Consider the following 13,434-nt stretch of genomic DNA (forward strand, 5'->3'; position numbering starts at 1 on the left):
TCCTATATATAGTGGGGGAGAGGAGGGACTTCATACACCAGCCCCTGGCGCCTCCCTCTCTCCCCGTTACGTCTCTCTCTCGTAGTATAGGCGAAGCCCTGCTACTGTGACGCCCTGCATCCACCACCACGCCGTCGTGCTGCCTGGATCTTCATCAACCTCTCCTTTCCCCTTGCTGGATCAAGAAGGAGGAGACGTCTCCCGTCCCGTACGTGTGTTGAACGCGGAGGTGCCGTCCGTTCGGCGCTGGTCATCGGTGATTTGGATCACGTCGAGTACGACTACATCATCACCGTTCTTTTGAACGCTTCCGTGCGCGATCTACAAAGGTATGTAGATGCATCCGATAGCTCGGTGCTAGTTGAACTCCTAGATGATCTTGGTGAAACGAGTAGGAAAATTTTTGTTTTCTGCAACGTTCCTCAACATCAACAACTCGACACAGAGTTGCAGCGCAAGGCTATGTCCAAGATGGTGGGTCTCCAATTCTCATTCAAGTACCGTAGTGGCGCGGACAATGGCGCGGCTGATGCACTGTCCCGCGTTGGACACATGCTCTCCCTAGATGCTCTCTCAGTCTGCCAACCCCAATGGCTTCAGGAGGTCAGCAATTCTTATGAAACTGACACGGACAGCCAGGATTTGCTGCAACGACTCGCTCTGTGTAGCCCAGATGCACAAGGTTATGAACTTCGTCAAGGCATCATTCGCCTTCAGGACAAGATTTGGATCGGCGCCAATACAGCCCTCCAGACCAAATTAATCAGCGCATTCCATGCAAGTGCAATTGGGGGCCACTCCGGTGTGACAGCAACATACCAGCGCGTCAAGAAGCTGTTTGCTTGGCGTGGTCTGAAACCAGTAGTGGAAGATTTTGTTCGTCAGTGCCCTATCTGCCAACAAGCCAAGCATGAACACTTGAAGACACCGGGATTACTCCAGCCACTGCCAATTCCAACAGAACCGTGGCGGGACCTCACTATGGATTTTGTTAAAGGCCTACCGGTGTTCGAAGGCTACGAGGTGATCATGGTGGTGGTCGATCGCTTCACCAAATATGCCCACTTCGTTCCCCTTTGTCATCCCTTCACAGCAGCAACAGTAGCTCGAGCTTTTTGGGACAACATCATCAAATTGCATGGAGTACCTCACTCGATTGTATCGGATCGTGACCGGGTGTTCACCAGCGCGATGTGGCGTTCTCTCCTCGAAGCAGCGGGTACCAAACTCAGTTATTCCACAGCATATCACCCTCATACGGATGGCCAGAGCGAACGAGTCAATCAATGCCTCGAGATGTATCTTCGATGCGCGGTGCATGACCAGCCCAAGAAGTGGCGGCAATGGTTACCTACTGCCGAGTTCTGGTACAACACCACCCACCACTCCTCTCTGAACACTTCACCTTTCAAGGCGCTCTATGGTCAGGAGCCCAATTTGGGAGGCTTGCCCACTCTTGCCATCAAGATGCCAGATGATACCAATGTTGATTTGGACTGGGCAAAACATAATGATGGTTTGCGTGACCAGCTGGCTCGGGCACAGAACAGATACAAGCAAAAGGCTGATCGTCACAGGACAGATCGCTCCTTTGAGGTGGGGGAACAAGTTCTGCTAAAATTACAACCTTATGCTCAATCTACTGTTGCAAATCGTCCCTGCCCCAAGCTAGCATTCAAATTCTTTGGTCCATTCACCGTCGAGCAACGGATTGGTTCCATGGCTTATAAACTGCAGCTTCCATCTGACAGCCGCATTCATCCGGTCTTCCATGTATCGCAGTTGAAGCCATTCACACCAGACTACTCTCCAGTCTTCTCGGAATTGCCTCGTCCGTCCGACCTGACGGCTGCACCACTACAACCGGAGCTGATCTTGGATCGCCGCATGGTCAAGAAAGGTAACACCTCCGTCGTGCAGATTCGTGTGCAGTGGTCCTCACTCTCCCCAGACTCGGCGACATGGGAAGATTACACCGTACTCCGTCATCGCTATCCCACAGCTCCATGCTGGGAACAGGACGCTCCCGCTCAAGGGAGGAAAATTGTCACACCTGCTACCGTGTAGCGGTGGACTAGCAAGGAGAAGGAGAAGCTATGAGTGTGTTGGGCTGAGCCCACGGGTTCCGACTTGGGCCGTCTGTGGCCAAGTCTGATGGTGTGTGTGTCTGTACTAATAGACCTGTCCTCTGTTGGGCACGGCACGGCAGAAAAGGAAAACGTCTGAATTATTCTCATCTCCTTCTCCTACCTCACCTCCTCTCGGTTCTTCCTCATCCCCACTCTGATCCCCTTCTTTGTGGCGACGATCTTCGTCGATCGGTCGTCACAATATAGTATATAGTAAAATATTATTATTATTTTTGAAAACTTTCAGTCTATTTATCTTCAATCATGGCAGTATAACGAACACTAGAAATAATAAAAAGTACATGCAGATCTGCAGACCACGTAATGACGACTACAAGCACTGAAGCGAGTCTAAGGCACACCGCCGTCACCACCCTCCCTCGACGGAACCAGGCAAGACTGGTAGACAGTCGGTAAATCGTCGTGCTAAGACACCACAGGACCAACGCACCAAAACAACAGCTGCCGCCGTTGAAGAGTAGCGTAGATCGCAAGGATCCAACCTAAAGACACACGGATGTAGACGAACTACAAACAGATCCGAGTAAAACATTCATTTATATAGATAAAAAACACTCATCTAGTTTACAATTATATACAAAAAATAAACATATTATATGCTAGTGAAAAATGCGTGTATACTAAAAAAAAGCCACTATTGAGATAATTTAAGAAAAATGCAGTCGTCAACAGTTGGATACTTCGACGTATGCCACAGCCATGGTGGCATTTTTTGAATCAAATTACTTTTCTAAGTTATAGTGGTATTTTTCAAATACACGAAGTAGACATTGGCATATATGGAGCAAACCAAAAAGTATCATTTGGACTTTTGTGTGTGTGTGCGCGCTGTTGCCCTTGATCACCTGAAGCTTCAAGCATAACTTCACAAGTCGAAAGATGTCGCATTGGTATCCTTAGGACATACCCGTGTGTAAATACGAGCACACAGTGAGTGGGATAACTCCCAACAATCCACCACCCATCCTCCGGAGGCGGATCCTCTAACTTAGAGAAGCAAAGTCACGGTGCTACAGTGTAATCATAGTGTAAAATGAAGAAGGAATGTTAGAGATGTTTAGCGGATTATTTACTATTGATATTTACTGTAGATATAAATAATCTATAATTGATTTTATTTCACCATCAAATTGTTTGTATGTAATGATTATGAATGTAAACATTAAATTTATAATTTACATATTAATTTAAATTATTATACCTTTAATCATATGGATTGCAAGAAGGAAAGTTAGAGGATTGTAGCTTCTCTAACTTTCCTTCTTAATGTTAGAGGATCTGGTTTCCCATCCTCCTCGAACACGTCTCATCCCACTTGCATAATTCATTAGCAACAAGTCCGGGCATCTAACATAAGTCGGTGAATCATAAGGAGTCCCCGACACATAAGTCGGTGAATCATAAGGTCTTCCGTTGGTATAATTCAGGGTATCACAAACCCCACACCATAGTTTTCAAATTTGGGTCACAAGCAACAAAGAGCGCATACACGAAATTATATCAAACCACACCAACCAAGATCAACAAAAACAACATGCTGAATACATACAGCTATCAACTCACAAGGGGGCAATGAGCTCTTTTATGCGTTTAACCGAGGCAAAAGAATCGAATCATCTCTAAAGAATAATACACTAGTACAATATACCATGGTATGTGGTAACAAGTACAGACAAGTATAACAACAACAACAACAACAACAACAACACTTTCTACGACGTGGTCGGGCTTTCCTTTCTTACACTAGAATAACAGACAGATTATCTCTATCTTCTATTCTCATCATCAAAACCAAAAAAAGAATGAGGGGGTGAACTGGTTTGTGCCTTCGAACAATGAATCGGGGAAGAGGCGGATTAACTGTACAATGGCATCCAGATGTTGCTTTTCCTCGCACGCAACGAAAAAAGGATGCCCGGCTCTGTTCTCCTGCGCTCTAGTAAACATAATAACAACCAACATATGGCTACGAAATACTCAAAAAACCAAGACTGTACTTATGTAGTACGCGCCTGGCGCACCTTGGTTTCGGTGCGGTTTCCCCCAAGGTTTCATTCAAAATTGGAGGGGATGTCTGTCCTTCTCTGTCCTGGCAATCATCACTTGATTCGCTGTGAACAGCTCCTTTCACCTTTTTAACTTAGTTGGGGTTTGCTGGAAGAGCCGTGGTTAACCAAGGTTGTGTGGGCTGAATCATGGCTGACACGGCAGTCATGCTGAGCCGTCACCTCACCTGTCATAGCTCAACCTCGTGAAGATCCTCCGTCAAGCCGGTAAACTGCACGGACGAGTTGCTGTTGGAACGACTGTGTGAGGGGGGTCTGCCAGGCATTTGTGGCGAGGGCACAGTCGGTCCGTCAGGTGACCTAGCCCCTGCCGTGGAACTGAATTGGTCAGAATATGTTCCACTCCATGATGCTGCTCGTGATCTTGATGCGAATGAGCTGCTGTTACTTCCCGGGGACATCCAGGGTGCCTGGTTCGGTGTAGCAATGTTGTCCATGCTCGGGTACCGCTGAATGGTAGATGACATTGGTGATGAAAATTGTGCTGCTGGTGGGGGTGATGAAAATGATGTTTCCGCTGGCGGTGAGGATGAGCGCTCATCCCGTTGGAAGGTTTCACCACGTGTCTCCACTGATTGGCTAGGCATCTGCTCTGCAGCGACAGCAGTCGCCGTGGGCACAAAGAACCTAGCACCGGTAGGTGGTGTCACAGACGGAGCAGCTGGCCTGTTATAAGACTGGGCTGCTCCAGTTGCACCAGCCTTATTGAATGTGTCCACATATCTAAAATGAACAAAATACTAAAGTTTTATCTTGTTGACAGAAAAATTAGAGAAAATGAACTGAAAGCAAATGTCATCACTACTGAAATACCTGGACCGGACACCCATTCGTCCACGAGCAGAAAACTGGTTCTGGCTGGGTGGAATTGGCGGCATCCCCAAACCATGATCTGAATGTTTTGGAGATCTTCGTTCTGTCACTCCATTAGGAGTATGCATTCCACTACTAGGGCCATTTAAGTTATAGTCTGGCATGCCATTCTGGTATGAGGAGGATTTTGTTGGAGGTGGAGCGAGAGGAGGCTCCTCGGCAGGAATCTCAGCACCTTCCTCTACCCATCGCTTCAGCTTTTCATCATAGTAAAACTTGTTCTGTTGCCCTAATTTTGCCTTCGGAACAACAGGATTTTAGCATCAGCATTACTATGCAGATAAGACGAACTGAACAATGGTGGAGATACTGCAATTTCATAACTCACCTGGCGGGATTTTGAAACAAATCCCATTGTCTTTTGCAGTGTGGAGCTGATCCAACCAAATCTTGAACCTGATGCACTGCTCTGTGTATTATCCGATCGTGCACCCTGATAGATTTATTCAATACGAAGTGAGAAGGGAGAATCAAAAGATCTTCCTTGCAGAACATCCATTGATAAAAAAGCTGCTACATCTCTCTTCCTCTATAAAAAATATATATATACCTGGTTTGGTGTTTTGCCGAAGTCTGGTTCAGAAACACTTCTGTTGTGTGCAATCTTCCTGCCAGCGCCACCACTATTCTCTGCCATTTCAGTAATAGAATGCACTGAAGGGGATGCGGTTAATGATGACATCGTCATTAATGATTGGCTATTTACAAATTTTGCAGCTGCAGGTGCTGAATAGGTTTCCTTATCACCAACAGAGCCCTGTGGCACTGGTGGCAGTGTTGCGGATGGTGTGCCCATCATGCGGGATATAGATTTATCAAGCGAGGTAAATAACTTTCCAACTAGTTTCGCAGGGGCTAAATTCGTTCCATACCCACCCTAAAAAAGGTGAAGGAAGTGGGTTAGTGATTAACGAAGGAGGGGCATACCTCAGCTACATTGCAGAACATGATTTGGAATCTAGGAACAGCATACGCAAATATTATAATTATGTAAGGTTGTACCTGCTGGTGAGTGCGTATCCTGTCCTCCAGGGAGGAAAATAATTGTTTCCATGCTTCCAGTTCTGGAGCACGGCCGGAAGCTTTCAGCACCTTCATAGAAGCTTGGCAGTACCTTGAAGAGGTGATTTAATTCGGTCATACTGTGCAAGAACAGATTCTAGGGAAAACACCCAAGTCATTGTCTAATCATGCAAAACAAGGCAATAACCTACCTCAAGGAATCAGCGAGCCTTCCCACTTCCGCAAGCATGTACGCATATATTAGCTTATATGGCTGGAAGGGTAGCAGGATATACTGGGAATTACCAAGCACCTTTGTATATTCATAAACCTCTGTCCTCTGTAGTTGCATTTCAAATATATTAGTCCAGAGTAGTGAATGGCCAAAAAAAGCAAGTAATAGGCTACGCAAGATCATGCATGTGTATCCACATAATGATTGTTTAGAACACACTGTGGATTAAGGCCTCTTCTTCAATATACAATACAAGAAAGTTTTGAAGTAAACTTGCACTGAGCTTGAATTTTTTTGCAGGTAATAAGGAAGTTGTAACAGACCTGAATGGCTTCAGGGCTGGCAAATGTTCGAGGACATTTCAAATGGTCTGCGCCAATGAGACATAACCGAGCACTTTCAGAGTATGGGTCAATGTTTAGTTCAGCGACTAAGTAGCATGAATGAGCAGCTGCAACCTGTATCAAGTGGCTCCATAAGGTACTTGATCACAAAAAGGAAGGAACACATATATCTCCGAATATGTATCATACAAACCTCATTTTTCTCTTTCCAAAGGCAATCTCCAAGATGGGTAATAACTAGGTCATCACCTTTTGTCCTGTTTGCAGTTATAATAGCCAAATTCTCTTCCCAGTCATCCAACATACCATTAGGATTAGGCTGTCCCACGGAAACACGAAGTTATGAAGTCAGTCTCAAGTTAAGCAGAAATTCAGAAGTTTTAACTGATACATGCGATGATAGTAAAAGGGCAATCATTTTTCTAAGCAATATTTAGAACCCGTGACACTAGTAATCAATAATATCACGCTTCCATCTCAGTGCAGTAACCAATAAATAAGAAGCACCAGCTCTAAGAAAACAATATGACAAATAGCCATACATACACCAACAGAATGGCTTACTACAACTACTTAGTCTCTTTCACAGCATTAATGTGGGATCAGAGTCAAGCTATTGCAATAATTATACTCTTGATTTCCTCAATGGATAAAAATTCTGAAACAGATCTTATGATGAGAAAATATCTGAACAGGGGGAATATATTATCTTACATAACAACATGAGAAACACAGTGCCTATATAATAATCATTAACTGTTGAAAATAACAATGCATCTCGCAAGTGAAGAAATCATAACAAAGTAATTACCTGCATAGGTTGTTGGGATGCACCTAGTGTATCATAGTTGATGTTGCTGTTGTTCTCTACATTAAAAACATCTGCAGGCTGACCAGCAATGAGAAGGCACAATGTTCGCAAAGGTGACCCAGAAATAAAGTGGCACTGAGCCATTTTCTTCACAGTATCAACGTAGAACTGCACCACCAATCAAATGAAGGAGAAAAAAAAACTAATTTAGGGAGCTGGAAACCAGACAGCTAAATCAAGCAAACTGTTAGAAACGAAAGAAAGAAGCTAAACCAAGTTAAACTAACATTATCGCCAAGTTGTAAAGCAAGTATGACTGCAGGCCCCCACAGTTGACCTTCCTGAGCATACAAAAGAGCCTCTTTTCTTCTGCCAGATACTAGAAGAGCTTGTACCTCTTGCGCAACAGCCTACAAGCAGAGTAGTTGCCTCAACTGGGGGATATTTGGTTAAATATGGCATGACACAGGATACAACAAGTACCTGCATCTGACTTTCAGAGGGGATGTTTTGCATGAAAGGAACATTCGACCCAAAATCTCCCATATGATTGCTACTTCTCTTGCAAGATGAAAAGAGCTTGGTTACTGCCATCTCTGGACCGTCTGTATCCTATTACCAGGAATTTAAACAAGAATCAGATGTGTAAAGGTTACAGAAATAGTCAAATTATCCTTCATGTTACTCAACAATAAAGTTTTGCTAGGTTCCAGCTGATATATTGCTAAGACGAGTTAGACATTCACCTAATTCTAGACCAATAATACCAATCTATAATTTGAGATGCTACTTGATGAAAATTAACTCAATAATGGCCTTAATCTTGAAAGGAACCATTTTAGTTGTAACCTAAATAAGGACCATGAAACAGGTTGGAACCAGTAGCCATAGCAGTAGCCAGTAGGTAGAGTCCAACGGAGTGGAAAATGTAAAATCACAACCTAGGATATGGCCAGGCAATAATACCAAACAGAATTATAAAAAAAGCAAGTCTGCTGCATCTAGCATAAACATTCAGAAATGTTAATCCTACCAATCATATTAGTTTTCTTGCACTATGTGGCATTATCACAACACAAGGGTTGATTAAGTAGAACATGCATTATGGGGATCCTCCTTCCGATGAAAATTCCAAATGAATAAAAATATAGTAAAGGGGAACAGGCGCACAATAGAATGGTAACAGAAGTAACAGTAGAACTATAACTGCAACAGAGTAAAGCATGAAAGGAAGAAAGAAAGAAAGTACCTCTTGTGATGGATCAGACCCAAAAGGTGCACGTAGTTTCCCATAGTGCTGACATAGTATCTTCAGCAATGAAATAAGCAACTTGCGAGGATCACCTTTCTGGTATTCATTGGTGGAAGATGCATACCATGTAATCATCTCATCGAGCCATTTATTTACATCCTTTGATGCAGCACTTCCACCAACAAGAGGACCAGGAACAGGTTGACGGCATAGAACATGGAAGTAACTAAGTGCACTGCCATCAGTGATCCTCGAAGCATCAACTTTATCGGCAACAACCTCTGATAAATTAAGAACAGACACCGTTCCACTAGAAATCCCCTTAATTTGCCAAATATAATACTTTTAGTTACTTCACAATAAAATTTATGATTTCTCTTGGTTGTCAAAATATATTGCATGGAAGATATAAGCATACCTGATTTCCACTGTTAAAGTTTGTGGCCATTGAGCTTGTTTCTTTCATAACTATAAGCTTTCCTCCAAACCCAAAAGCAACCAGAGCATGAGGTGGGCGTCCAGCTGATGACATTTCTTCGTGTGGAGAGTAACCAAATTGCATGTGTGAAGCATTTGTACCACTAAATTGTTGCTGAGAGAAGTTCATGGAGTTCTCAGTACCGAGATAGCTGTTAGACAAGTGTGCTTGGGTGTTTGCATGAGCTTGTTTCTGGCTGTTGTACATACTCCCCGTTGGAACAAAGCCTTGTGTATTGACAAAACCATTGGCCATCACCATAAATCTGGTTTGTAGAAGTTCCAAATCCCATGTAACTAGACTGGTGATCTGTAGAAGGTTGGGATCCCATGTAACCAGCATGTTGACCTGTAGAAGGTTGGGATCCCATGTAGCCAGCCTGGTGACCCGAGGAAGGCTCAAATGTCTTCGTATGGTAGCCCGTAGAAGTACCAGATCCCCTGTAACCAGCCTGGTGGACTGTGGAAGGAGTGAATCCCTTGTAACCAGGCTGGAAACCAGTAGAAGGCGTAGAACCCTTGTTCTCACCAATGTGGTGAGCAGCGGTAGGTTCAAATGCCTTATAACTGCCCTGGTTACCGGTGGATGACTGGAGCACCTTTGGACTGGTCTGGTAAACCGTTGAAGGTTCGAACCCATTGTAACCGGCTTGTTGGCTACCAATCGTGTTGTAGTCATTCTGAAGGTTACCATAATGACTTGTGGAAGTTTCAGCTGTGTTAAAGGGAACCTGATGATTTGTGGAGGGGCTGATGGATTCGGCATGCGCATGCTGATCAGCACCATAGAAACTACCTGCCAAGCTATTCATGGCACTTTCAGGTTGAATACTGTTAGCAAATGCATCCGGCTGGCCGTAGTTATGTTGGGCCACCTGACTGTTGACAGCAGGAACCTCTGCTTGGTTGACATTGTAATTTATCACACCAGAAGGCGCAACAACACCATGGTTTGCACCAACCTGAACAGGACTGGCTGCGCCGACCTGCATGATGGCCTGCTGGTACGCCTCGAGCGATAGCCACTCCTGCTTGTCGGTGTCAAAGTACCACCCTGGGTACTCGGCGTAGAACAGCATGTTGGCCGGGTACTCCGAAACAGGCCCCTGTCCCCAGCCCAATGCACCCCCCGCGGCGGCGCTCTCCTCCGCGATGGTCTCCAGCCCGGCCTGCGCTGAATTCAGCAAGTAAGAAGCACCAAAGTGCTGCTGCAGCTGCTGCGCATTCTCGTCGGCCGTCTGGGCAGTATCAACCTGGTACCACTGCTGCGTCGCCTCGTCGAACTTCCACCCGGGGTAAAGCTCTCCAGGTACCTGGGATCCGTGGGGTCCACAGCAGCACCGGTGCTGCCGCCGAGCTGCTGCGCAGCCCTGCTCTGGTCCGAGCTTGGCCCGACACAGCCCTGCTCCTGGGCCAAGCCCTGGCTCCCGCCGAAGAAGCCGTGATCCGCCGCCCCACCGACAGCGAGGAGAGCGCCGAGGCCTGGTCCGGGGACGCGGTGCCGAGGAAGGCCTCCTCCTGGGCCGCACCCGCCGCCAGATCGCCGAAGGGGTCGGCCCCGAAGGCGGCCCACTGCACCTGCTTGACCGTGGTGTGGACAGCGGCGCCCCTCCCCGAGCCGCGACCCGCCCTCCGCAGCCGCCCCGGCCACAGGGCGCGGCGCCGCGACCTGCCCCAACGCCCCCGCCGACGGCCCGGGCTCGCCGAGGCCGGAGACGCCCCGGGCCAGCTCCGCCTCCGAGGCCCCCACCACGGCGGGACCGGCCGCGGGCGCGGGTCCGGCCTCGTCGTCGTCGTCCACGAGCCTGTCGAAGAAGTCGGCGTCGGTGAGGTCGTCCGCCTCTCCTCCGGCCCCTCCGCGCCCCTCCCGCCCAGCGGCGATCGGCGCAAGATCTCGCGGCTGGGGGCGCGGATCTAGGGTCCGCCCCGGCGCGGGATGGGCTGGCTGGCTCAGGAGGAGGACAGCCGACGTCGCGTCATCCCACCGCGCCACCAGTTTCCATTTCCTCCTCCTTTTTTCTCTCCCTGCCCCGAGCTTGCTTTTGTTTTGTTTTCCACCTCATTCACTCTTGCTGCTCCCTCCCATGGATTTTTCCTCTGTTTTGGCAGCTGCACACGGCTGGGTTTCTCCGGTTCCCATCGGGACTACTTCTGTTCCGGCTGCACACGGACATTGGTGGCCCCACCAGAGATGCCCATTTATACATCTCATATACTCTCCTCCTTTTATTATTATTATTATTATGCTTCTTTTGGTTCATAGGATAGGATTATTGTAGGAATAGGAATTTTGTAGAAAAGAAGATGACATGTATCTCAATTTCTATGCACACCATGAGTCTGCAAGTTAAAGGAAAACAATTAGGCACAACATGTTTGGATATTAGTGAGTCCTACATTGACATACCCCCATTGTATGAAAAGATTACGCATTTTCCCCCAGTATATGAAATGGCATAGTAGGGGAGGGGGTTGGTGTTAAAAAACAACAACAACATTTTTTGCGGACCAAAAAAAATCAAAAAAATTGTGCGGCATAACTAGGATTTTTTTTTCTTTTTTGCCAAAAAGAAATTGAAAGCAGCCTGGTCATATCTTTATCAGAAAGTGAGATTGAAAACAGCCTGGTGGTAGTATTGTTATTTTTTTTCCCTTCTGAAGTTCCTAAGAGAGGACTCCGTTTTAAATTGCAACCACAGGCACCACCAACCGCCCAACCAAAAGACACATGCTGGAGTACGGTGTGTTAGCAGCACACATGCCTATAGCTAGAGCTGTCTGGCTACCGCCAGCATCCACATCAGCATAATTAAGCTGCTACTACCACCACATCGCTTCTAGAAGAGAGCATGGCTTACTTACAGACACATTTCTACACCAGCAAAAATAAAATAAAATAAAATTACATGTAGGTAGCAATCTGTTTTTGGAGATGAGCAAACATATTTTCTTCATACGGCGCCAAAAGCCTTCGGATTCGGAACACACGGTGTTGAGTTGACCGTAATGAAAAAGGTGGTGTGTGTAACACACATAACCATCAAACGCTTGGAATACAGCTACCCTACTCCTCACCTCTGACTTTGTTGCAGTATTGTCACCAATAGTCGCTTGAAAAGGGCAGCAATTTTCACTCCAGAGTTCAGACAAATGTTACTCCAAACAGCCGGAGGTCGCAAGGATCCGCCGGGCCGCCCCCGTAGAAATTCGGGAAAATTGGAAACATAACCGTGTCATGAATCTCTCTCCTTTGTTTTTTTAGACACAAAGGAGTGAGCATATAAACAGCTGCTGAGCCTGACAGTATCACACACCATTCATTCCTCTGGAACATGCTACTACATAACATCACCAAGCGACAGCCTGCTGCAAATGATGAGCGGGCAAGCGCACGAAACATAGGGCAAACAAAGCAATACGAAACGCCTAACGCACGTTCTGCATCACCCGTTGATTCAAATACGCCTTCGGTTGTCGACCCTTGGTTTCTTGGATGCGGCGGCGGCAGCATCAGAAGTTTCACCGCCGGACTGTATCTGGTATTTTGAAAGGGCAACTTTTAGGTCATCCATGTGGCTGTTGCACCCAAAGTGATAGATGACGCAGATACTCTTACCTTATCAAGCTTCTGTCTGACTAGGTTCACGGTCGCATTCATCGACTCGGACGGGAAATAGTCCTACAATTAAATAGCATCACAAGGCATTTTATTAACGGAACGAAAAAACATAAGCCATGATAAGGAAAAAAGGGTTTCGTTGGAAACTCCTAAAGATTTATGTCTCCTGCACTAACGTGAATGAGGCAGTAGAGATTTTGCCCTGCTCGGGTACTTTGCATATGAGCTAGTGCACTAATGTTGGCTTTTTGGTAAAAGTGCAGCTTAACTGATTGAAGTTTCTTCCCAGATTTTCTGCAAATAAAGTTGCCTTTAGCATGTGATCTGTTCTTACTAAATGTCCCAATTTTTCTCAGTGAACAACTACTTAGTTTCCCTTAGTTTTTAACAAAAACATTGTTTTACTAATACTGCATACCTTATTAGAGGGCACATGGCTGAAACGATCATCTTCGATATGAGTAGCGGGCATTGCCTTTGTGTATTCCCTGAAGATGATAAGATGAAACTTTAGAGGAGAAGTCACCATGGTGCTCGTCTTTTTCTTGGAAAACAGTCTGGTTGATTGTTCTAGGCTTTTAGGTAGGTAGTGCAGCTCGCATACG

General features: G+C 46.1%; 1 protein-coding gene and 1 pseudogene across 1 annotated transcript; both read right to left on the reverse strand.

Annotated features, from left to right (window-relative positions):
• Positions 1-3,770: 3,770 nt before the first annotated feature.
• LOC125516358 lies at positions 3,771-11,384 on the reverse strand (annotated as a pseudogene).
• A 1,097-nt stretch (positions 11,385-12,481) lies between these two features.
• LOC125514828 (RNA-binding protein 48-like) lies at positions 12,482-13,317 on the reverse strand (the record flags this gene model as incomplete). Its single annotated transcript, XM_048680196.1, is given in 3 exon segments — positions 12,482-12,746; positions 12,827-12,889; positions 13,248-13,317. Coding segments are annotated over 3 exon segments (214 nt in total), but the record flags the coding sequence as incomplete, so codon positions are not given.
• Between the last annotated feature and the right edge of the window lie 117 nt (positions 13,318-13,434).

This window comes from Triticum urartu, chromosome 6, assembly GCF_003073215.2.
Source record: "Triticum urartu cultivar G1812 chromosome 6, Tu2.1, whole genome shotgun sequence".
Classification (NCBI taxonomy): Eukaryota; Viridiplantae; Streptophyta; class Magnoliopsida; order Poales; family Poaceae; genus Triticum; species Triticum urartu.